Source organism: Pelodiscus sinensis, chromosome 19, assembly GCF_052426305.1.
Source record: "Pelodiscus sinensis isolate ZL-2025 chromosome 19, ASM5242630v1, whole genome shotgun sequence".
Lineage (NCBI taxonomy): Eukaryota > Metazoa > Chordata > Testudines > Trionychidae > Pelodiscus > Pelodiscus sinensis.
The window spans coordinates 19,154,252-19,179,032 of record NC_143070.1 but is presented as its reverse complement, the minus strand read 5'-3'; the positions used below and the strand labels follow the sequence as shown (position 1 = coordinate 19,179,032).

General features: G+C 48.0%; 1 protein-coding gene and 1 long non-coding RNA gene across 4 annotated transcripts; one reads left to right on the top strand and one right to left on the bottom strand.

Annotated features, from left to right (window-relative positions):
• Window positions 1-242: 242 nt before the first annotated feature.
• Window positions 243-21,844, bottom strand: LOC149522245 (uncharacterized). The gene is made up of 4 exons (XM_089771156.1): window positions 21,765-21,844; window positions 10,739-10,939; window positions 6,990-7,103; window positions 243-6,537 (listed from the first exon to the last, which is right to left on the bottom strand). Exons 2-4 carry the CDS (start codon window positions 10,923-10,925, stop codon window positions 5,606-5,608), a joined length of 1,233 nt encoding a protein of 410 aa, XP_089627282.1. The 5' UTR covers window positions 10,926-10,939; window positions 21,765-21,844; the 3' UTR covers window positions 243-5,605.
• Window positions 21,836-24,781, top strand: LOC112545674 (uncharacterized). 3 transcript variants are annotated; one of them, XR_012898475.2, is made up of 4 exons: window positions 21,836-21,930; window positions 22,395-22,516; window positions 22,796-22,928; window positions 24,267-24,781. It is a non-coding gene; the product is annotated as an uncharacterized LOC112545674 (long non-coding RNA). The 3 variants fall into 3 exon arrangements; XR_012898474.2 differs by lacking the exon at window positions 21,836-21,930 and adding an exon at window positions 22,106-22,153; XR_003089208.3 differs by lacking the exon at window positions 21,836-21,930 and having other exon boundaries at window positions 22,166-22,516.

Sequence of the window (24,781 nt, the reverse complement as noted above, 5' to 3'; positions counted from 1 at the left end):
CCCGTCCCCCTGGTCTGCAGACCAGGGGGACGGGGAGCAGAGCAGAGCAGAGCAAAGCGGCGGAACACGTGGTCTACAGACCAGGGGGATGGGGAGCAGAGCAGAGCAAAGCAGAGCAAAGCGGCGGAACACGCGGCCAGCTGTCAGCCCAGACTGGGCTGTCAGCTGGCCGCGTGTTCCGCCGCTTTGCTCTGCTCTGCTCTGCTCCCCGTTCCTAGTCTGCAGACCACGTGTTCCGCTGCTTTGCTCTGCAGACCAGGGGGACGGGGAGCAGAGCAGAGCATCTGGGCTGTCCGCTGCCCGTGTGTTCCGCCGCTTTGCTTCCTCTCCCTGGTCTGCTGGAGACCAGGGAGAGGGAGGGCCCCGTTCGTAACTGCGGATCCGACATAAGTCGGATCCGCGTAACTCGAGGACTGCCTGTATTGCTTTTCCGTCAGTGTTTAGCAATTTTACCAAGTTTATAGAGTTAATGTGCTTGTGATACCAATTTCACTTTTGTTAGCTGTTTAAAAGCACAAAAGTTAACTACTATTTTCCGTTAACATGCTATAAAAGAAAACAGAATTTATATCAAAATGAATTTTTAAAACAGGTGTATGTAAATACTTTGAAAATATTAAACTTTCATAATGGTTTGTTGTGTTAGGAGTTCAAGGTGGAAACCTGTTGAAAAAGTTTGGTTAGCTTTATGCATTATTGCTATACCAGTCTTATAACCGCATTTAAAAGTCAAAACAAGGTTATAAAAATTGACAATTTATTAATGTTACCTAAACCTTAATCCTGGACCTTTAATGTTAAGGGTTTGATATCCCTTACATTGTCTTTGAATTAAAAAAAAACTTTGATTAATAAAAGAAAAAAATTGTTTGCAATTACATTTTTTGTTGAGTCATAAAATATATGTACATATGTTGTAAATGAAACCTTTTTGAACTTTAAAAAAAATAGTATTCATAAAATGATTATACTCTAAATATGATAATAAAATAGTGTGGTACCACATTTTTTAAAAAAAGTATAAAAATTGACTTTTGTTGCAACAAAATAAAAATAATCTAAAAAAAGTCACATGACATACAATATACATGACATATAGGACAACTTACAATTAAAAACAAATGGCGCCAACATTACATTTATAACTATAAAAAATAAGGAAAAAAAGGGTTAAACATTTAAATCAGCAAGTTATTACCTTATTTAAAACTATTAATAAAAATTATATAATTTTTTATTAATTTTTGCTAGATATGTTGTATTAATTTAGTAACTTATGGCATTGCCCATTATTAAGTTTTATTTTAAAACTGTGCTATACAGGTGTATTGAAATAAAAAAAGCCCATGTTTCAAATAATAGTTAATAGTTAGGATTAGAAACAGTGTCTGCATGTCTGTTGCTTAGCAACCTTATCTTCAGGAAATTTGGGAGTTATATCAGCTGTTGCATTCCTGAAGGATAAAAATAATTAATTTATGGGAATTATTTAAAGTAAAAATTTACTTTATTTTTCTTTGTTTCCTATTCTATTCTTAACCTCTTTATATTTTAAAGATTTGTATAAAACTAACTTTTAACAGAGAGAGAGAGAGTTAAAGGGGGAGAGTTGGGAGAAGAAGGTAAAGAGACTCAAGTTAAGAGAGTTTAACGCTTAAATTTCTTTTAAAGTACAGGCAGCAACAAATTAAGCAAACAGAGAGACGGCTATAAAGGAAAATATACCGGTATGTAAAAATATCTCAAAAGAAGAATGAATTTAAGCGGAGCGCAGTATGTTTCCATGGGTTAGAGTATTTGGAAACCTGCACCCTGGATTTTTATCCTGACTTTTAGAGTGGGGGTAGTTACCTGCACTTGTAAAAACTGAATTTGTTCCCCCAGTGTCTGTTCTTGTTTGCATGCTAGATGATTTGTGGGAGTGCCCATACATGCTGTACTTAACTGTTTCAGGGCAACTCCATGAGTTAATGCATTGATTATTGTTAGCCTGCTTAGTCTTGCTTTTTCAATATGAAATACTTTTTTCCTTACATTCCTGCAATCATGTTGCAGCTCCTGTCTCCTAGTGTGCTCTGTGAATTGTTCCATTTTTTCCTTCATTTTATTTACCAATTCAGTGAAAGTATTGTTTGCTACTTCTTCCTCCTGTGCACTTACTTTTCCCATTCTGACAGGCACCAGTCTAGATTTCAGTTTAAGTTCAACTGGAACCTGGCTTTTATTATATAATTGTAGTTGCAATGCAGTGGACCCCATTTCATCTTTCAAATTTGCCAGGCCCACCACTGATTATTTCTGTCCCATGGCTTCAGGTACTGTGAAAGTTACCAAAGGCTGTTACTTTGCAAGGGATGGCACTTTTCTCTTTTGCAAGGTTGCTTCTTTTACTTCCCCTATCTGTTCCATTACCAGGGAGGGTAGTACTGTAGCAGGCTGTTTAAGCCATCTCACTGCCAGAGACATAAGTTGCAAAATGCTAGGCTTTTTAGTACTACTAATCTTTTTCAGTGCTTCAGTTTCTGCCATGGTTTCACATATACCAGTTTCTCCATATTCTTTTTAAAATTCCTCTGACTCATTTTTCCAACAGGCCCATATTTCAAAACCTTCTGGGATTTTAAGGGAATGTAGATGGGGGTTACCTAACTCATGATTTTCTGCCATTTTAGATGTTAGATTGCAAACAGATAAACAGAACTGTTTGCCTTCTTACCAGATCAGCGGTCAGGGTCACCAGTGTCGTACCTCGGTACCTCAGGTGGTCTGAACTGTCAGTGTCAGCATCGTCTGGTCAGGGTTGTCCTGGCGCGCTCCTGACAGGACCTCTACTCTGTCGGTGATGATAAACTTTCGGCTACGTGCGTAACAATAGGTACTCCCTTTATCTAGAATGTTAGACCCAGTGCGCTTGGGTCAACACAGGAGATCTTTGAGAGGCCCCGGAAACGCCAGATGCAGGCAAGGTTTGAAATCAATCGATCAGGTTTATTGTCAAATGTGAAGCTCTACCAGTTGGTAACAGATCAGTACAATGTTACACCACTGGGCACTATGGCCCGCGTTGACAAGGTACCAACACCGGGCAGGCCTATTGCCGTGTAACAGATATTAACAGCAGTTAGTCAAAGTTAAGCTACTGTGCACTCTGTACGTTTAGGCAATGACACCTGCCATTCAGGAGCCTAGTGCGCTGCCCCTCCCCCCCCGGTTGGCTGGAGAGCACCCTTTGCGGTGTCCTTTTATAAAAAGGTACAAACAACTTACATAATTTCTTTACATACCAGGTTGCCACCCTCTTGCCTAGAAACCACCCCTCACTTTATGCAAGAAGGGCTTACCTTCTATTTGTCATCCTGTCAGTTCTGATTTGGTCCTGAACCTATGTCGGTATGTGCATTACTTTTTGGGAAGTCTTTGTACCAAGACATTTCTTATTAAGATGTTTCGCTACTCCCCTTTGGCTTACAGTCCGTACCCAGTGCCTCCCTGTGTCCTTCCATGCTCTACCTAACTTACACAATTACACAGTTATCAGTAGGGCCTCTTTCTTGGCTCCTGTGTTCCTGAACCAAAGTCTTGCTCGCTAGATTCTAGGCCTGTTGCTGCTTTCATGTTACAGGCCTCTATTCAGGCCTGCTGACTCCATGTTACTGACCCTCAGCTTACTACAGTAGCTTTATTAAACACCCCTTGTTCACCTGCAGCCAGGTCAATCTGTATCACTGGCTCGGGTGTTTCTCTCCTCAGCACTGAGCCTTCCACACCTCATTTTAATTTCTCACAGGTACTGTTATATCATACCCCCTCCCCTCATCTCCTGCTTTAAGCCTGTCCCTACCCAAGTGAGCTGTCCAATATGACAGTACCTGTAAGAAATGTCTTACTTTCACTGCTGGGAGCAGCTCCACTGTGTAAAGCGGCAGCCAGGGGCAGGACATTAGACCTGCAGGGCAGGGGTAGGTGTGGCAGTGACATCACAAAGGCCTTTTGCAACCCCTTAAACTCAAAGTCTTCATGGATGCAGAATAAGGCAGCCAACACAGATGTCATATTTAAATTCCAGAAGGGGGGGGAAATATCAGCATGTACCTGGTTTACACTGTGTTTCTTTAAAGAAAATTCAAAGGCTATTTGTTGCCAGGCTGAGGCAATTAGACTGTATTAGTTTTTGTCCAAAATGTCCTGTAATGTTATTTTGATCACTGCATTTTGTGTACTATAGCTATCTATCTATAGAGAGAGAGAGATAAAAAATAAATATATAATACATGGCTCTTCATACTCTATCCACTGCTATTCTGGCTCTTCATCTCTAATAGGTTGCCCACCCCAGGACTAATGCTTTCTCTGAATGAACTACGGGCTGTCACTTTTATCTTCTGACAGATGTTCAGTATCAGCTCCGATTGAACCTTTGCCCACAGTCTGAGCAGTTGTGTGAACTTCTGATATACAAGAGGGTATGAGCTCTACTGAAACTTTTCCCATGGTCAGTGCAGCTGGAGTTTCTCTCTTATGTGGATTCTGTAGTATCTAACAAGGTCTGAGTCTGACTGAAGCTTTTCCCATAGAGCAGTTATACACAGTGTTAAATCTATTTTTTTAATTACACATGTGCAGAACGAGTTTTGTTAGGGGCACCAATATGGAGGGGATATGTGACACATTATCTCCATATTGGTGCACAGAACAAAGTTATGTGATAGGACTGAGGTGCCAGGTTTTGGATTGTGGAAAGGGGGCTCAAGGCTCAGGCAAAGAGTTGGGAAGCAGGGCATGAGTGCTGGCTCAGAGCTGAGACAGAGGTTTGAGCTGTGATAGGGTGAGGACTCCAGCTAGGGGTGTGATATTTGGTGTGGGCAAAGGCTGGAGGGGCTTGAGAGTCAGGTCACTGAAGAGCTCAGATGCTGCTGTGAGGAAGGTGGGTGTGGGTGTGAAGCAGCACCTTGCCCTGCCATGGCAGCTCTGGGGCTTGGAGCCTTGGGATAGCTGTCTATTGACCACTGCAGGTCTGGGCTGGTGTTGAGATCAGTGGCCAGAGGCATCCCTCCCCACCAGAGCCCTAAGGGCTTGCATGGCACTTAATAGCCTGCTGCATGGCCATACAGCTTAAAGGGAACGTAGGATATAGTGATTATCTCCTGTGTAGATTCTCCTGTGTCTAACAAGGTCTAAGCCTTGAATGAACCTTTTCCTGCAAATCAGAGAAGATCTAGGGTGGCATTAACAGGAATTTTGTGAGCAAGACATGAGAAGTAATTCTTCCGTTCAACTCTGTGCTGATTAGACCTCAACTGGATTAACGTGTCCAGTTCTGGGCACCAGATTTAAAAAAAAAAAAAAAAAAGAGATGTGGATGAATTAGAGAGGGTCCAGAGAAGAGCAACAAAAATCATTAAAGGTCTAGAAGACATGACCTTCACGGGAAGACAGAAATGGTGGATGACAGATGGTGCTTGGACTGAACTTGATGGCCTCTCATGGCCCCTTCCAGTTCTAGTGAGCTCTATGGTTTGATTTTATGATTCTGTGATTCTCCTGTGTGGATTGCATGATGATTGTTAAGACTTGAGCCCCAACTCAAGCTTTTCCCACAGTCAGATCAATCAAAGGATTTCTCCCCTGTGTGGATTCTCCTATGTGTAACAAGATTTGAGCTCCTACTGAAGCTTTTCCCACAGTCAGAGCAGTAAAAAGGTTTCTCCCCTGTGTGGATTCTCTTATGTTTAACAAGGTCTGACTTCTCCCTGAAGCTTTTCCCACAGTCAGAGCAGTTGAAGGGTTTCTCTCCTGTGTGGATTCTCTCATGACTAATAAGACTTGAACGCCTACTGAAGTTTTTCCCACAGTCCAAACAGCTAAAGGGTTTCTCTCCTGTGTGAATTCTCCTATGGGTAACAAGGTATGACCTGTCACTGAAGCTTTTCCCACAGTCAGAGCAGTTGAAGGGTTTCTCTCCTGTGTGTATTCTTGTATGTCTATCAAAGTCTGACCTTTTACTGAAGCTTTTCCCACAGTCAGAGCAGTTGAAGGGTTTCTCTCCTGTGTGTATTCTTGTATGTCTATCAAGGTCTGACCTGTCACTGAGGCTTTTCCCACAGTCAGAGCAGTTGAAACGTTGCTCTCCTGTGTGAGTTCTTTGATGTCTAACAAGATGTGAGCTCCTACTGAAGCTTTTCCCACAGTCGGAGCAGTTGAAGGGCTTCTTTCCTGTGTGGTTTCTTTGATGTTCAATAGGAGTTGCACAGTCATTGTAAGTGGATGGTATTTGTTGATGGGGGATTTTCTGTTGAATAGTTTCTGTATTTCTTTTTACCCCTCTGCTCCTATGACAGGATTTACCCTGTTTCTTCTCTGGATAGTTTCCCTGCTGCCTTTCTGGGCTACGCTGACTCCCATGGGTCTCTTCTTGCTCATGTTTGTGAGAAACATGCCCTTCAGATCTTCCAAATAACATCCCACATGGAGCCTTTTGCTCTGGTTCTTCCTCCGGAAGACTCTCCACATTGTTCTCACTCAGCGTCCCATCACCTGCTGGGATGGAGAGAGAATCCAGGCAGGAGTTATTTCCTGTGCTGCGCTGAAAGGAAAACTTTAGAAGGGGAACAGAAAACAGGGCCCACACCCACAAAATGGCTGGAAAGGTTGAATAACCATGAGCTGAGTTCATCCTCCTTCCTCATAACACTTTCCCAAAGGAAAGAATCCAACCTTCCCCACCACCCTCTCACTGGAGTTGAAGACAGGTTGAAGGGGCTTGATGAAAATGCACAAGTGCACTGGCGGCCCGTCAATACAGGCGAACTAGGTGGTCGCTTAAGGCGCCAAGATAAATGGCCATTGAGGGCTTTGGAGACGGGGGCGCCAATCGCGCGTTTTGCCTAGGGCATCAGTTGCCGGCAGCTTGTTTAGGGCTGCTCCTGCATAAGTGACACCTGCTAGGAGGACACAGAAATTGGTTTGTGTCAAATTAACTGATTGCTCACCTGTGTGTGTGTTGCAGATGATCTCCCCTTCCTGAGAGCCCTGGAGATCTGGGATCCACAGCTCCTCCCCTTGCTCCATCCAGGAGATCACATGAGCTTTGAAGACTGGAAATCCTGTGTGGGGCAGCAATTAACCAAGTGCTAATTGTGTTCATTAAGGTCTGTGCCATTACGACTTCCAGAGCCAGGATCTGAATCACCCACCCAGAAAGGCTTCTTCCTCACCTTGCTGAGATTGGGCTCTGGATGGTACAAGATCCCAGGACACGCTCACCTACAGTAAGGGTCTGTCTAGACTTTTGTTGACAGAAGTTGACAGGCTTTTGTCGACAGAAGTTTTGTCAACAGATACTGTCGACAAAGCTTCTGTCAACAAAGAGTGTCTGGACTACAGCCAGCTGTCGACAAAGCAAGCCATTTTGTCGACATGACAATGTAGATGCAAAGGACATTGTAGATGCAATAACGCCTTCTGTCCACAGAACTCTGTCGACAAAGGCGTTATTCCTCGCAGAATGAGGTTTACAGCCGTCAACAAAACTGCTGAGTTCTGCCGATGTTATGTCGCCAGAACTCAGCGGCAGTGTAGACACAAGTATAGTTTTGTCGACAAAAGTCCACCTTTGTCGACAAAACCCTGTAGTCTAGACACACCCTAAAGGTGCATCCCTCTGTCCTTAATTTGGTATTCCCAGATGTGACTCACTGAGGCACAGTGACACTCCCTCCTAGCTGAGCAGCTCAGGCCAGCTTGCTGGCGTTGTAAAAATGTCATGTAGGAGGATGATGGATTTGTGGAGTCCTTCTGGGAGGCAGGCTGGCCTGGCCAGCATAGAGGCATATCTTTCCTGATAGAGGCATAGAGGGGAGGAGCAGGGAAGGCATGTGTCATGCTGTGCTGGTGAGACTACCGAAGGGACCAGAATCAGCAACAGGGCCCTGCAGCTGCACCTGCCCAGTACTCCTGCCCCCTAATGAGTGGGGCAGGTTGACTGTGACCTGCCTGCCTGGCTGGCTGAGGAAGCTGAAGTTTTTAAGCCCAGCAGCAACAGTAGCTGAGTGCATGTGGCCATGGCCTGGCTACTTCATTGCCTAATCAAGTCATGGAGGTTGAAAGATATGTGGCTCCAACTCCTGATTGTCTCTGCCTCTGCAGTGAGTGCTGGGAGAAATGGGAAGCGCTTAGGGTCCTGGACAAACCCCTGAGCCCATTTTGCTTTTGTCTAGTGATGAAGGAACCACTTGAGGGGATATGTTGTGGCTCCTGCTTCTTGTGAGCTTTGGAGAAGAGGAAGAGAAAAAAAGTCACCTGTCTCCTAGAAGAGGACTGAGCCACTCTTATGGCTCTAGAGCAGATGAGAGATAAAGGGTGAGAGTTTTCTACCCAGCCTTTTCCCTCCAGATCTACCAATCTCTGAGTGGCTCCATGGGATGCAGGCCTGGTGGTCACCATGGGTGCCTGAGACTGGCTAGAGCTTCCTCCCACTCTAGCCAAGCTCTCAGAAGGGCTCTGTGTGGTGCCCATTAACCAATTTCCAGGCACCAGCCGCTGATCATGCAGCTCTATTGCATGTTCTGAGATGTCCTGGCAGAGCCCCTGGGCAGCGTGTGGCTCCTCCTGTCATGGAGGTAGCTGTGTGCACCCTGCTGGTGGAGAAATGGGACCTCCATGCCCTGAGGAATTGGTGCTCAGCATCACTACTCAGCATGGCCTCTATGGGCGCAGCCAGTCACAGCGCTGAGAAGCACCAGTGTAAACACGCCCCCAGTGCTGTAAGCTGCTCCCCTCCTGGAGGTGGTTTGTCTAGAGCCCTGGGAAAGCTCAAAATTCCACTGGTGGGCAGAAGGATTTCTAAGGAAAGGGGGGAAAAGATGCAGAATAAATGGGCAGTGGCCCAATGGAGAGGGGGCAAGTAGAGGAATCCCCCAGGGTCACTTTCATAGTCTTGTGCTCTTACGTCTGTGTTTTTAAGTCTCGGCTTGACAAAGCCCTAGCTGGGTTGATTTAGTTGGGCTTGGTCCTGCCTTGGGCAGGGGGCTGGACTTGATGACCTCCTGAAGTCTCTTCCAGCTCTAGGATTCTATGATACGTCTGCCTCCCATATTTCTGATACCTCCAGTAGTTTGCTGTCCTCCCTCTGAGACGTCTCCTCTGAAATCTCTGAAAACTGGTCTGCAATCAGATCTGCCCCATTGCCCAAGAGTAGAGACCTCCTGCCTGAACTCCTCTTGCTCAACCCCCGTCTTGTGGCACAGGGGGTGCAGGTTCCTCAGGTGCTACAGAGGCTGCTCTTGGCTGGTGTCACTAAAGTCAATGACCTTCTGGACAATGGTTGGCAGGACTGGGTAGGCCCCACTATGCTTGCCCAGTATATAGTGCTGCCATGTCCTCCATGGTGTGCTCCAGGAGGTAAAGGCTCCCCTACCCCTGCCTCTTTGGCTGTTCTCAGTCAAGGTGTTCCCCCACCTTCCTCTATCACCTGGCTCGCTGGAGATTGATGTCAGGCCCCTGACATATCAGCTCCCACCCATCACTCTGAATGTTCCATTTCAACTCACTCATATTGAGAGTCTCCATCCCATCCCCAGAGAAGCTCTGCACACTCACATTGCCCCTAGTCGTCCCCTAGAACTCGTGTCCTGCCCACACACATACTGGCTGGACATGCTGCCTCCTCCTCAGGATGAGGTGCTCTGGGGGGGCCAGCCTGTGCTCCACCTCTATTTCACGGCCCAGCAGGAATTAGAGTTGGCTGGGCTCTGTCATGGAGCACAGGCATGTTGCTGACTCAGTTTTCAGCCTTCCCTGGTACTTGTTTTTCTGGGCCAGAGGGAGACCCAGGGCCCAGGCCTGTCTGTATCTGGAGTGTGCCAGGGTTACAGCCCCTTTTCTGTCTCCTCCAGAGCCCCTTGCTTTGTATTGACTCACTGCCTACATATGGCCCCACACATATTCAGGTCTCTTCATCACTCTGGTAATGAAGGCAACGTATCTCTGAGTGGCAAGGGCATGGCAGGGGGTGTGTTCTGGGACATGGGTCAGTAAGGTTGCATCTTGAGGAAGACGTTATTCCAAACTATCCTGCTCAGTGTCCAGTAACTAACACTCAACCCTGCCAAAGCAATATTGGGTAACTGAAAACAACTTGATGGGGGGAGGCATGAAATTCAACACATTTCCTAACACCAAGTGCAGTGCCTGAAATGCAAGAAGAACTCACTTCACATTTATCTACTACAGAGCTGCCCCCCACAGACCACATCCACCCTCCCTCAGCCCTAGCACCCAGCCCCTCTCACTGGCAGGAAGCAGCATGTTACAGATCGGCCACAGGCAGGAAAGGACTCCAGGAACAGTGCTCTCCATCCAGGGACTCAGCACGCTGGCAAAAGGGAGGACCCTGCAGTTACTAATAACAGCCAGAATCCACCCCACAACTCTGTTACTTGCCCTTCCTGCCTGGGTCCTTCCACTGACACCTCCGGCCAAGGCAGAACATGGGCAAGATGGTGGGGAAGCACACGGAGACCCTAGCTGTGGGAAAAGCAGCACCATTGTTATTCCCTCAACCTGCTTCCCTTGGGAGGGGGCGTGGAGAGGACAGTCTCTCACACAGGAACCAGGATTATTGGGCCTGACACTCCTGATACTGGGGGGCAAGGTGCAATGAGGGACCCTGAACCAAACCCAACCCAGCTGCTCCAGAGCCCTCCCAGTTTCTGACACCCACAGGGACAGGAATCCTTACCCAGCCAGCTCACAGCCTCATAATTCTCCTGCATCACATCCCAGTAGAGGGCTCTCTGACCTGGGACCAGCAGAGCCCATTCCTCCTCAGAGAAATACACAGCCACCTCCTCGAAGCTCACCGGCTCCACCACAGCCATTTCCTGTCCCTGGCTCTGCAAGCCATGGACTGATCTGAAGAAAGACATGGGTGCTCTGCAGCCTGTCAGGGAGAAGGGCAATTGGAGATATTTCAGAAGGGGCTTTAATCCTTTCCACATCCCCATTGGGCCCAGACTCCGTCCCTGTTCACAAACATGGTAGAATTGGACATTTTGTGCAAACGCCTGAGATATTACATAAACAACAGACACAAATCCATATTCATTTCTCTCAGTGCCTGGCTTGAGTTTCAACATTCCTGTGTCTGTAACAATGGGATTCAGTTCTGAGCACCAATGTTTCCGATAAGGAAGCTGCATGTTCACCTGCCTGAACATGGATGTAGGTGTCTAAATTTAGGCTCCTATATTTAAAGCCCCTCGTCTCCCTCCATTCTTTTGTAGCACAGACCTAGGCCCTCTCATCATGTCTAAACGAAGGCACTTTATAAACCCTCTCCACCAAAGAGATTAAGTGAAGTCAAGGGGACCATTCAGACATTTTAATTAAACACACCTGCTGAATGTTTACAGCATGGTTGCCTGCATCCAGCCTCTGAGGATTAGGGTCCCCCTAATATTGGGGATCCCATGCTGGTGCTCCAGCCCCTCGCCTCTAGTCTGCAGGGCTAGAGCAGATAACATCTACTAGGCTGCCTCCCCCTCCCCCATGGCTCTAGCTTAGAAGAGGAATGTGGGGAATGACTTTCTGCTTCTCAGTCAGGGACCACATCAGTGCATTTTTTTCTTCTCACTCATGTGCAGTCCCCCAACTGATAGTGATGGGATGCCTAATATAGTGAATGTTGGTGGAAATGGAGTAGCTTTAGAAGTTAAAATAAAAAAAAAGAACAAGTTAAAATTACTTAGAAAAGTTAGATGTCTGCAAGTCACCGGGGCCTGATGAAATGCATCCTAGAATACACAAGGAGCTGATAGAGGAGGTATCTGAGTCATTAGCTATCATCTTTGAAAAATCATGGAAGTAGGGAGAGATTCCAGGAGACTGGAAAAGAGCAAATCTAGGGCCCATCTATAAAAAGGGAAATAAGAACAACCCAGGAAACTAAAGACCAGTCAGTTTAACTTCTGTGCCAGGAAAGATAATAGAGCAAGTAATTAAGGAATCTATCTGCAAACATCTGGAAGATAATAAGGTGATAGGTAACAGCCAGCACAGATTGGTAAACAACAAATCATGTCAAACCAATCCGGTAAGATAACAAGTCTTGTTAAATAGAGAGAAGCTGTGGACATGCTATACCTAGACTTTAGTAAGGTACTTGACACAGTCTCACATGACCTTCTTAACAACAAACTAGAGAAATACAACCTATATGGGGCTATTATAAGCATAACTGGCTGGATAACCATTCTCAGAGAGTAGGTACTAATGGTCCACAATCATGCTGGAAGGGCATAACAAGTGGGGTCCCTCATAGGTCTGTTTTGGGACTGGTTCTGTTTAATATCTTCATCAACAATTTAGATGATGGCATAGAAAGCACGATTATTAAGTTTGCAGATGATACAAAGCTGAGAAGGGTGGCAAGTGCTTTGGAGGATAGGGTAAAAATTCAAAATGATCTTGACAAACTGCTGTGGTCCCCAACATGGTGCTTGCGGGTGCCATGGTGCCCACCGGGGCATTTATGTGCGCCCGCCGAGTGATCAGGGCCAGCCCAAGCCATTCTTGCACCCTGAGCCCTGGCCGTGTGGCGCATGCACAGCCCCCGCCTCGGGCGTGCAGCACATATGCAGTGCCGGCCCCGGAAGCGCAGTGTATGCACAGCCCCGCCTCCGGATGCCCAGCAGCCCCAAAAGGTTGGGGACCACTGAACTAGAGAATTGGTCTGAGGTAAACAAGATGAAGTTTAATAAGGACAAATGCAAAGTACTCTACTTAGGAAAGAATAATCAGTTTCACACATGCAGAATGAGAAGCAACTGTCTACGAAGGAAGTTAGGGTATGTCTACACTACAGCGCTAATTCGAACTAATGCATCCAGACTAAAAAACTAGTTCGAATTAGCGTTTTGCTAATTCAAACTAGCTTGTCCACACAGAGTGGACCCTGAACCGGCGTTAAGGATGGCCGGAAGCAGTGCCAGCAGGGCATCAGATGAGGACTTAGAGCGTGGAGCTGCTGTCTCGAGCTAGCCGAGGGCTGTGCTTAAAGGGACCCGACCCCCACCCCGGACAGACAGTTCTCAGGGGTGCCCCGCTTGCAAAGCAGTCCTGGCTTGGATTGCCCGGAGTACCCACACTGGGCACATCACAGCACTCGGCCACCAGACCGGCTGCACTTGCCACAGGCTGCCATCTGGGGAGAGGGGTCAATTGGGGGGCTGCAGGAGAGGTTCCACCCCCAGAAGCACGCAGAGCCAGCCCAGTCCTCCCCATTGGGAGCTTGTACCCCATTCCTCCCTCACCTCCTTCCACTTACCCCTCCCTAGCCCCCCTTCCTGATGTACAAAATAAAGGACAATTGTGTTCAAAAATAGTATCTCTTTATTGAACAAAACTGGGGGAGACTGGGAAAAGGAGATGGGAGAGGGGAAGAGAGAGGGTGGGAGAGGAGAGGGCAACTACAATGATAAGGAGTTTGGAATAGGTCCCATATGAAGAGAGGCTAGAGAGACTGGGACTTTTCAGCTTAGAAAAGAGGAGATGGAGGGGGGACAGGATAGAGGTCTATAAAAGCATGAGTGGGGTGGAGAGGGTGCATACAGAAAAGTTCTCCATTAGTTCCCATAATAGAAGGACTAGAGGACACCAAAGGAAAGGAATGGGTAGCAGGCTTCAAACTAGTAACAGAAAGTTCTTCTTCACAAAGCAAAGAGTCAACCTGTGGAACTCCTTGCTGCAGGAGGCAGTGAAGGCTAGAACTAGAACAGAGTTTAAAGAGAAGTGAGATCAAGTCAAGGAGGTTGGGTCCATGGAGTGCTAGTAACCAGGGGGTAGGAGTGGTGTCCCTGCCCAAAGTTTGTGGAAGGCTGGAGAGGGATGGCACGAGACAAATGGCTTGGTCACTGTCTTCGGTCCATCCCCTCCAGGGTCCCTAGGGTTGGCCGCTGTCAGCAGACAGGCTACTGGGCTAGATGGACCTTTGGTCTGACCCAGTACGGCCATTGTAAGCTCAGGGCTCAGGGTTGGGGGTCTCAGTGGACCACCTTGATTTTCATGCACACCTGCTCCTGGGTGGCCAGGCTGGCAGCTCTCCTGCCCTAGACGGCCACTTTACTGTGCCTAGTGCGGAGGTCATGGACGAGGTCCACGATGTCCGCACTAGACCAGGTGGGTGCCCGCCTCTTGTGGTCCCGGGCAAGCTCCCGGGAGCCGCCAGCCTGGTCCCGGGAAGAGGCGGAGGGCTGGGGGGCATCGGGTGGCTGGCTCGAGCTGTGCCAGGTGCAGGGTCTGCTGGCTGGGTGCTGGCCGGCTTGCACCTGGCATGGTCACCGTAGTGACCTGGCATGGTCACTTTAAGGGCTCCGGGGCCAGGAGGGGGGCAGTAGAGTTTCCCTGGTGTTGGCCAGAATGGCCACCAGGGAAATCTGGGGAGGGTTAGCCTCCCACTAGTTCAAATTAAGGGGCTACACAGCCCTTAATTCTAACCAGTAAGTTTGAACTAGGCTTAGTCCTCGTAGAATGAGGTTTACCTAGTTTGAACTAAGTGCTCCGCTAGTTCGAATTAAGTTCGAACTAGCGGAGTGCTTGTGTAGCACCTATCAAAGTTAATTCGAACTAACAGATGTTAGTTCGAATTAATTTTGTAGTGTAGACATACCCTTAGGGATTTAGGGGTCATAGTGCACCACAATTTAAACACAAATCAACAGCGTGACACTGTTGCAAAAAAAGCAAACATGATTCTGGGATGCATTAACAGGAGTGTTGTGAGCAAGACATGAGAAGTCAGTCTTCCACTCTACTCTGTGATGATTAAGACTCAATTGGAGTGTTGTATCCAGTTCTGGGCACCACATTTCAAGAAAGATGTGGAGAAATTGAAGAAAGCCCAGAGAAGAGCAACAAAAATGATTAAATGTCTAGAAAACATGAGCTTTCATGTTCCAAGAAAACATGGGGGAAGATTTGGGCAAGTTTAGTTCAGAAAAGAGAAGACTGAGAAGGGACATGATAGCAGTTTTCATGTGTCTAAAAGTGTGTTACAAGGAGGAGTGAGAAAAATTCTTCTTGGCCTCTCAGGATCGGACAAGAAGCAATGGGCTTAAACTGCAGCAAGGGAGGTTTAAGGTTGGACATTAGGAAAAACTTCCTAACTGTCAGGGTGGTTAAAAATTGCTGTAATAAATTGCCTAGGGAGGTTGTAAAATCTCCACCACTGGAGATATTTAAGAGAAGGTTTGATAGACACCTGTCAGGGATGATCTAGACCAGGGTTTGGCAACCCCTGGCATGCACAGCCACAAGTGGCACGCAAGGCCAGGAGCTGGAGCCACTGTTCCTTTAACGTGTGCGCGCCTACGTGGCGATGTACAAAAAATCTAAACTCGCCCAACTCCACAGCAGCACTCACTTTCCTCCTGCTCCTAAAAGGTGAGTTTTGTGGCTGTTCCCACTGACAGGGATGCGTGGGGTGGGGTAAGGGGAGCGGGTGAGTTGAGGACCAGAGGGAGGGTGTTGAAGCCCCGGGCAGCCTGGAGACTGGGGTGGGGGTGTCAAAGCTGCAAGCAGCTTGGGGGACCAGAGGGGAGGGGTATTACAGCCATGGGCAGCTTGGGGACTGGAGGGGGGTGTTACAGCCATGGGCAAGCAAGTTGCTGCCATCAGGGATTGAACCTGGGGATTGGCTATGTATTGCATATCTTGAAAAAACTATTGCTCTTTGCATATGCATAGTGCTGACTGGAAAAACGATTGATCTTTGACATTCTCCTGCTTTCCCTGCATGCACTAGCCTCATGTTATTCTGAGGCAGCCAAAGCTGGAGGGAGGGAAGAAGCAAAGCCATCAAAATAGTAAATTTAAAAAAAATTACAGAGATCCTGACAGCAGGAAGAATTGATTCTCAACAACCAGTGGCAGTTCCTAAGAAAGCAAAGTTAAATGTTCACTCATTTCAGCCTTCTTGGGACAGATGAATATGGATTTGTTCAACATAAAATCATGCTGTTTGTGCTCTGTGTTGTGACAGCACCATTTGCCGCACATCAAGTGTCCAATGACATTTTCAGACAGAGCAGGAGAAACACTTCCAGGATGACGCAGACAAGGCTGAATCAAATGGGCCATCGTGAGGAACAAAAAGCAAAGCAGTGTCTTCGCTAACTTCTCTGTCATTAAAAATCAAGCCACAGAGGGAAGTTTTGTACATTGTGTTGCAAAAAATGGAAAGCCATTTACAGACAGATAAGAACATAAGAACGGCCGTACTAGGTCAGATCAAAGGTCCATCTAGCCCAGTATCCTGTCTGCCAACAATGGCCAGCACAAGGTGCCCCAGAGAGGGTGGACCGAAGACAATGATCAAGCGATTTGTCTCCTGTCATCCCTCTCCAGCCTCTGACAGACAGAGGCCAAGGACACCATTTTATCCCCTGGCAAATAGCCTTTTATGGACCTAACCTCCATGAAATTAACTAGCTTCTCTTTAAACTCTGTTATAGTCCTAGCCTTCACAGCCTCCTCTGGCAAGGAGTTCCACAGGTTGACTACACGCTGTGTGAAGAAGAACTTTCTTTTATTAGTTTTAAACCTGCTACCCATTAATTTCATTTGGTGTCCTCTAGTTCTTCTATTTAGGGAACTAATACATAACTTTTCTTTATCAGCCCTCTCCACACCACTCATGATTTTATAGACCTCTATCATATCCCCCCTCAGTCTCCTCTTTTCTAAACTGAAAAGTCCCAGTCACTTTAATCTCTTCTCATATGGGACCTGTTCCAAACCCCTAATCATTTTAGTTGCCCTTTCCTGAACCCTTTCCAAGGCCAAAATATCTTTTTTGAGGTGAGGAGACCACATCTGTACACAGTATTCAAGATGTGGGCATACCATAGTTTTATACAGGGGCAGTAAGATATTCTGGGTCTTATTTTCTATCCCTTTCTTAATAATTCCTAGCATCCTATTTGCCTTTTTGACCGCCGCTGCACACAGTGTGGAAGTTTTCAGAGAACTGTCCACGATAACTCCAAGATCTCTTTCCTGATTTGTTGTAGCCAAATTTGCCCCCATCATACTGTACGTATAGTTGGGGTTATTTTTCCCGATGTGCATTACTTTACATTTATCCACATTAAATTTCATTTGCCATAACCAAGAAAAGCCTCTTTTATATAATGTTTGGACGTTTTGTTCAATGGCTTGCCTAATAAAGAAACAGTCATCTCCAGAATAAAAGGTTTGTCTTTGTCTGAAACTTCAGTGGCGAGGCGCAGAGGAGAAATGGCAGAAAACACGAACAAACAACAGACGGCGGTATTTAGTGGTATTTAGGATTGTTCAGTCAGTGACTATGCCAATCAGCACAGCCCCAAAGACCATGGCTCTCAAGGTGGTCAATACACACCTGAGGAATGTGTCTGGAAACCTGCAAACCAGTCAGATCTAATGACTGCTAGCAGGGGTCACAGGGTTAGGTCAATTGACCCTGTGACCCGCTCCAGATTGAAAGATACCAGGAATGGATATAAAGTGCCATGAGGCAGACTTCATTTTGTCTTCAATTCTGCAGCTGATCCTAGATGCAGCCTTGCAAGGAACAGAAAGCCAGGAAGGATTGTTGACTCATCCGGACATAGGATGTACACCAGAGATTTTTAAGATAGCAGTTTGTAACACCTCTGCTGAGAGCCTGCATCAAGAACTTGGTGACTGGTGCATGTAATATATTCTCCTTAACAATCTTACTCCCAACCTCTTCTTTCTTTTATTAATAAACCTTTACATTTTAGATTCTAAAGTGTTGTCCCAGCATGATCTTGTGGGTAAGATCTTCTAAAGTGTAAATTGACAGGGAATTTGTGGCTGGTTCTTTGGGATTGGGAGACCCTGATCGGGGTAGGTGAGATTGGGTTCTGTAACCCCTCACCTGTGTGTAAGGCCCGGAGCTAATTGTGGCACAGGGAGATCTGGGGTGTCTGAGGGATTTTGCTCATGAGGCTTCCTGCTGGCTGGATTGGCAGCTGAAGCACTCGGTGTGACTGGTTTGTAATCTGTTTGGGAAAGGTCTCCAGTCTGGGGCTCTAAGCAGCCCTGGTTTTGAGCAATTCACCCTGAGCAGATGCCCTCTGCGGTGCCCAGACCTAGCCTGGTCTGTCACACTGGCGCTCAGACCTGGACATAGAGGTGAACAAGTCAAATCTCAGCACTCCACCTCTGAAAGGTTGCTGACCCCTGATTTAGATAGGCTGCGTCTAGACTGGCAAGATTTTGCGCAAAAGCACCTACTTTTGTGCAAAATCTTGCCGACTGTCTACAATGGCCGCGAGTATTTGCGCAAGAACACTGACTTTGTACTGTACTAAATCAGTGGTTCTTGCGCAAATACTATAACGCTCCCACTCAGGGATAAGCCCTCTTGCGCAAGTATTCTTGCACAAGAGGGCCAGTGTAGACAGCCAAGTTAATTTCTTGCGCAAGAAAGCCCAATGGCTAAAATGGCAATTGGAGCTTTCTTGCGCAAGAGAGCGTCTACACTGGCACGGATGCTTTTGTACAAAAGATGTCTACATGCCAGTGTAGACTCTCTCTTGCGCAAATACTTTTAACGGAAAAACTTTTCCGTTGAAAGTATTTGCGCAAAATCTTGCCAGTCTAGATGCAGTCATAGTGTCTGGTCCTGCCAAGAGGGCAGGGGACTGGACTCGATGACCTCTCAAGGTCCCTTCCAGTTCTAGGATTCTAGGATTTTAATGGGCTGCTCCAGTTTGTTTATTTACCAGCTCCGCAGCCATGGAGCCTCACAGCTCCCATTGGCTGGGGTTTGCTACTTGCAGCCAAAGGGAGCAGCAAGAAGTGGCATAACCTAGGTCTCTGCAAAGCAAACGTGTTTTGGATGAACATGCATTAGCTGTTTCCCTGCAGAAACGCAGGAGGATACCATCTTTCCTGAGGTCAGCACTGTGCTCTGGATCCTTGCAAAAAGAGATAATTCATTTTAAAATCCCTGGATTTTGGCAACACAGAACAGCAGGATTGTCAGAGAAAACAGCACCATTGGAATGTAGATGTTGATATAGATGTAGTATACAGAGAACAATAGATGTAGTATACAGAGAATCTATGACACTAGAATATGTGATTAAAAGTACAAATATCTGAGTAAAATTCCAAATATGTATATATGCAATAAATAATGCAATAGAAAAATAAAGTGAGTACTTCAAGTGTTCGTAAGATGGGGATTTACTTATAGAAATACGGATTTGAAATAAGTTTTCCAGTGCAAAATTATTTTCAAAAGTATCTTGGCCCTTTCACATTTAATCTGTCCTGTAGTAAATATTCAGGAAGCAAAATCTACCTAAGTGGCCGATTATATGAAAAAAACACTAGGGCTAGGGTGACTGTATTTCCCTATGTTGAATACCAGACACCTGTTAAAATTACTCGTATTCAAGTGAGCTCCAAAGAAATGAATCAAGACTGAGCAGTACAAAGGTTCAAATTAACATCAAATTCTGGTTAAATATAATTACTGTGTATCTGGAGCCTTCTTATCTTTAAGGCTTTAGGGTTCACACGGCAGAGGGAGACACCTCCTCTTCCCCATACACCTCTCTCACAGGCTGGGGTGACCAAATGACCTGGCCCTCCCTGGCTGGTGCTCTCCTCCCTCCTTGCCAGACTGGGCCCTTCTCCTGGTACCTGGAATCACATCTCCCTGAGGCAGCACTTGAACAGGGCCACATCCTACAGGGGGAGATGGAGGAGCAGGCGGGCTACAGGGCATAAAGGGGCAGAGCAGGGAGGGGCAGCAAGACGGGGAAGATGGAGAGGGCAGATGGAGGGCAGCAGGGGTAACAAGTCACCGGCTGCTGCCTGGTACCTGTTCACATGGACCAGCCATTGCTGCTGGCAGCGCAGTTGGTGTCGGACGGAAATGGGATCGGGGGAGAGGCCTGCTGGCTGTCGCTGACACATAGCACAGGCTACGCTAACAGATCAGCGGGGGGAGCAGCCACTGGCTCCCCCCACTCCGTGCTGGTGGGCAGGCGGCTGGTTAGTGGGGATCTGGCAGCAGCAGGACCTGCCAGCACTGATGGGGGGAGACAGAAAACACAGAACAATTTGCCAGTTTTTAAGAAAAAGTCAGGAGTCTGCAGCAGGGCTTAAATCCAGGGCATCTGCTCGCCCTGACTAGGGTGATGATCAGCAGGCAAAACAGCAGGTCCCACAGGCAGCCCCCAACCCCTGAATCTCATCCCCTTTTGCAGCCTCTCAGGTAGGGAAGACGCACCTTCTCCAGGCACTGGCCACCCACACAGCCCTGGCAAGTGGGAGCAGCCCCCTGAATCCTGGCAGTGGGGAAACCCTCAGTCCACTCCCACCCCCACTGTAAGTCCTCTCCTCACTGGGGTATTCTTTTTCTGGCAGGGCCTGGATCTGGCTCCTAACCCAGCTACCAGTCCTGATTTTGCCCTTTGGCCCCTCTCCTGGCCCTGCAGCCAGCTGCGTGATCTCCCCACCCAATTTGACCCCTACACAGACTGGCTGTGTCTAGACTGGCCGCTTTTCCAGAAAAACTTGCCAGCTGTCTACACTGGCCGCTTGAATTTCTGGAAAAGCACTGACGATCTCATGTAAGATTGTCAGTGCTTTTGCGGAAATACTATGCTGCTCCCGTTCGGACAAAAGTCTTTTTCCGAAAAAGTTTTGCACAAAAGGGCCAGGGTAGACAGCAGAGATTTGTTTTCCGCAAAAAAGCCCCGATCACGAAACTGGCGATCGGGGCTTTTTTTGTGGAAAAGCGCATCTAGATTGGCCACGGACACTTTTCCGCAAAAAGTGCTTTTGCGGAAAAGTGTCCTGCCAATCTAGACGCGCTTTTCCAAAAATGCTTTTAATGGAAAACTTTTCCGTTAAAAGCATTTCCGGAAAATCATGCCAGTCTAGATGTAGCCACTTTGTCTCCCCCCCAGTTTCACGCATCAATTTCCCTCCATGAACAAACTTTACAGCAGGGGTAAGGAACCATTTTTTGCATTGGGACCCACAGAAAAATGTCTGGGGCTGCACACAAGTGAGAAAAAAAACCCCTCACTGACATGGCTCCTGACTGAGAAGCAGAACGATGCTCCCCACATTCCCCTTGTACACCAGAACCAAGGGGGCCCAGCCTAATACGTTTTGTGTGCTCTATCCCCAAGTCAAGTGGCAAAGGGGCTAGAAAGCCAGTGCAGGGTCCACAATGCTGAGGAGGGTCCCTGAGTGTTGGGGGGGGGACCCTGGCAAGCCAGGGGCCACATTTGACCCCCATGCTGTAGATTTCCCACCCCTGCTTTATAGTGTGAGCCAGTCCGCTGTAAGCAGACACAGAAGCGGATCAGCGATTCTTTAGCTCCTAAAACCAGGTCTGGCAGTGGCAGTGCGCGGCAGGGGCTGTATCTAAAACATTTCCCTGCATCCAGCCCCTTTCGCAGGCGACTCCACCTTACCGGGCAGGGAAGCGCTGCCTTGGCCAGTCCCTGGGGAACATTGTGCCAGTCAGATCCCAGCCCTGGGAAAGGCCCTGAAGCCCCCCAGCCTGGAAATGGGAAACACCCGCATCTGCCCCACGGGCCGGTTTCGCAAACACTGCAGTTGGCTCCTCCCTCCTCCCCACTTCCATCCCCCCCGCACCCGTACGGTCAGTTTGGTCCCTGAACAACCCCACCCCCGTCTCTGCCCCGCTCCAGCCCCCGCCCCGCACACACCCGGCTGTACCGGCACCAGCAGCTGGTCTCACAGTTCGCTCCTTAGGGCGCGCTGCGCAGGCGCCCCAGAGCGGAGCGTGCGCAGTAGCCGCGGCTGAGGCCGCTGCCCTCACTCTGCGCGCCGGCGGGCAGGGTCTGGAACGCTAGATTGTAGCGTCACAAACAGGTGCCTCTCACAATGCCGTACCTAGGGTGTACTGAGCATGCGCGCTGGAGCTAAGCCGGCTCAGGAAGAGCTGCTTCCGAATCTTTACAATAATTAACAAGGGACTCAGGGGGCAAAGCGCAGCGGGGGGAGGGGCAGGGTGTGAGCAGGAATTTACCTGTGGGGGGGGAGGGTCAATTAACTTTATGGCGCGGCAGAGCGGGGGCTGGAAGAGAAAAATCAGGTGGGGGGGTGTGATTGGAGCTGGGGGAGACGGTGCCAACCCCTGTGTGGGGGTTTTGCCCCCACACAGGAAGGGGCAAAGGGTGCGAGCCCCTTGCCACGGGTGCAAATCGGGTTGGAGGGTACAAGGGGGAGCAGGGAGGGTTTTATTTCCCCTCAGGGAGATACGTGCCTGGGCACAGGGCCCCTTCCTGTTTACTCTTAAAGATACAGCTGCCTACTGTCTTGTCTCTCCCTGCCAGCTCCTGCAGTCCCTCCCTCTGCAGTGCCACAGCACTGGGGCAAAATGCTGTAAGCACCCTACATGCAGCTGGGAGGGAGCATATAACCGGGCTCGACAAATCAGTGAATCTACTTGCCCGTGGTGAGTAGATTTCAGCCGGTCGCCCCGTTCACCAGCGGCGCGCACATGCGCAACGCGGGTCTGGTGCATGCGCAGTGCGGGGCTGGCGAGTAGATTTCGCTGCAGTTTGTGAAGCCCTGCATATAACACACACAAAGTCTTTAATCAGTTAATACATGAAGTCTCATCACAGTTCAAATATTTGTCTGATCTCTTGCAGTGAGCCCCTGAATTGCACACCCATCTTTCTAACCCATTTTAATGCTCTTTTACAAATGTTATTTCTTTTACTCATTTTAGGGGGCTGCACTCCCTGCTTGCTATGCTCCCAACTGGGGGCAGGCCGTGGATGCAGGCAACCTCAGCAGTTGCCTAGGGTGCTGCATTCAACGGGGCGCCCAATGATGACATCATGCCATTGAGGACTATGGAGGTGGGGGCGCCGATTACGCATTCTGCCTAGGGCGCTAGCTGCCGGCAGCTCACCTTGAGCCACTCCTGCTCCCAACCAAACCCCCCTAGTCTGGGGGTTTGAATGAGTGGGGTGGGAGTGCAGGGTCTAGGCTTGGGGAGTGGGGGAGGCCACTTACGTGCTTTAATGCTGCTCCCAGTGCTATAGCTCAGGTCCCGTCTACTGCTGCTTTTTAAAATCTAGCTGAATCAAAGCTGATCACAAGACAAAAAATGAACAGTCAGGAAAGGATATGCCTAGACCTCTCTGTAAGCTCCCCTAGCCTCATGTGCAACACTCCATTAGTATATAGAATGGAGACTAGAAAGTCCAAGGCAAGAACCACTTTTTGGGGATCCAAAAAGCAGGGAAGCATTACCAGATGGGAAATCCCTGCTGCAGATGATACTGAATCCTCACCTACATGCACACCAAGAAGTAATTATCACAATTCCAGTACAAAGTCCTCTATTGGTATCCAAAATAGTGAAGCTGCCTAATAGCAGTACAAGGGTCTGCAGGCTGTGATGCTTGGGGCTCCCTCCCTTCAAGGGGGTGAGCCAGTTCCCCTTGTGGCACCAGTTTGCCCTGCTGTGCGGGGGTGGTGGGGACATGGAGGAGCACGTCTAAGCCTCATGGGCTGGATCCATGTTAGTCACAGGTTGCATTCAGCCCATGGGTGCTGCCTGGGAGGTGGAGGACGCGGCTTTTTGAACAGCAGTGCACGGAAGGTCTAACTCTATGCTAGATCTATATTCATGTTTAGGCTACACCTCAGTCACTTCCACTGGCTAGGAATTGCAGCCAGTGGGAGCATGAGGTGGTGTGGGGAACAGTTGCCTGCAAGCACATGGCTATGTGGAGCCCTCCCCTCCCCGATCTGTGCTAGGTAATTGCCCCCATCCCTTGCCCCCTCCTCCTGCCCAGAATATGCACCCTTAGTCCCCTCCCTCATCCGCTTTCCTACAAAAGCTATAAGCCCCATGCTCCAAGCCCCTGGCACTGGTGGGAAGCCCTGAGCCTTGGCCCCCTCCCACTTGTGTAGCAGGTAGTGAAATGAGTGTTGTCCTCTCTTTTTTCTTGCTTCTGAAGAGGGGGCCACATCTGTGTGTGTGTGTATGGGGGGGGTTCCTCCCTGGGGGGCAGGTGTCATTGAGGGGTGGGTTTTTTTTGTTTTTTTGTTTTTTTTGCTTCTCACCTGCATGTTGCCCCGACCCAAATAAAATTCCCCAATACCATAATAGGGACTCTGGGAGGGGGGGAGAGAAGGAGGATACTTATTGTTCTTTCTCTCTCTCTCTCTCTCTCTCTCTCTCTCAGACAAGGGTGATAGAATTGAGGAACTACCCCCAGCCTCATCTGCACTGAAGATAGGACAGACAGATATCTCCATTAGAATACAGAATGGAGAACAGCACTTCCAAAGCATGAACCACACTGAACTATGGGATACTGAAAGCAGGAAAGCAATACCTTGTGGGAAATCTCTGCTCCAGATGCTAATGAACTCATGTCTGCACGTCCCCAAATCAGTAATTATCAGACCCATTGTAGTAATAGATACTCTATTGATTTCCAAAATACTGAAACTGCATAGTTGCATTATTCTCTCTGAAGGCATGGCACCCATCACCATGAATGAGCTACAAAAGTGTCAAATACTCCTTGAATAGAATAGAATTCACATTTTGATTACCAGAAGAGCCAAAAGCTTGATCCTGCCAAAAGTCGTCGTAAATTTTGTCATCGACTTCAGTGAGAGCAGAAGAAAGTCCAAAATGTCACATCTGTTAAACTGTTATTTTACACTAAAATTAAACTACATTTTAATAATA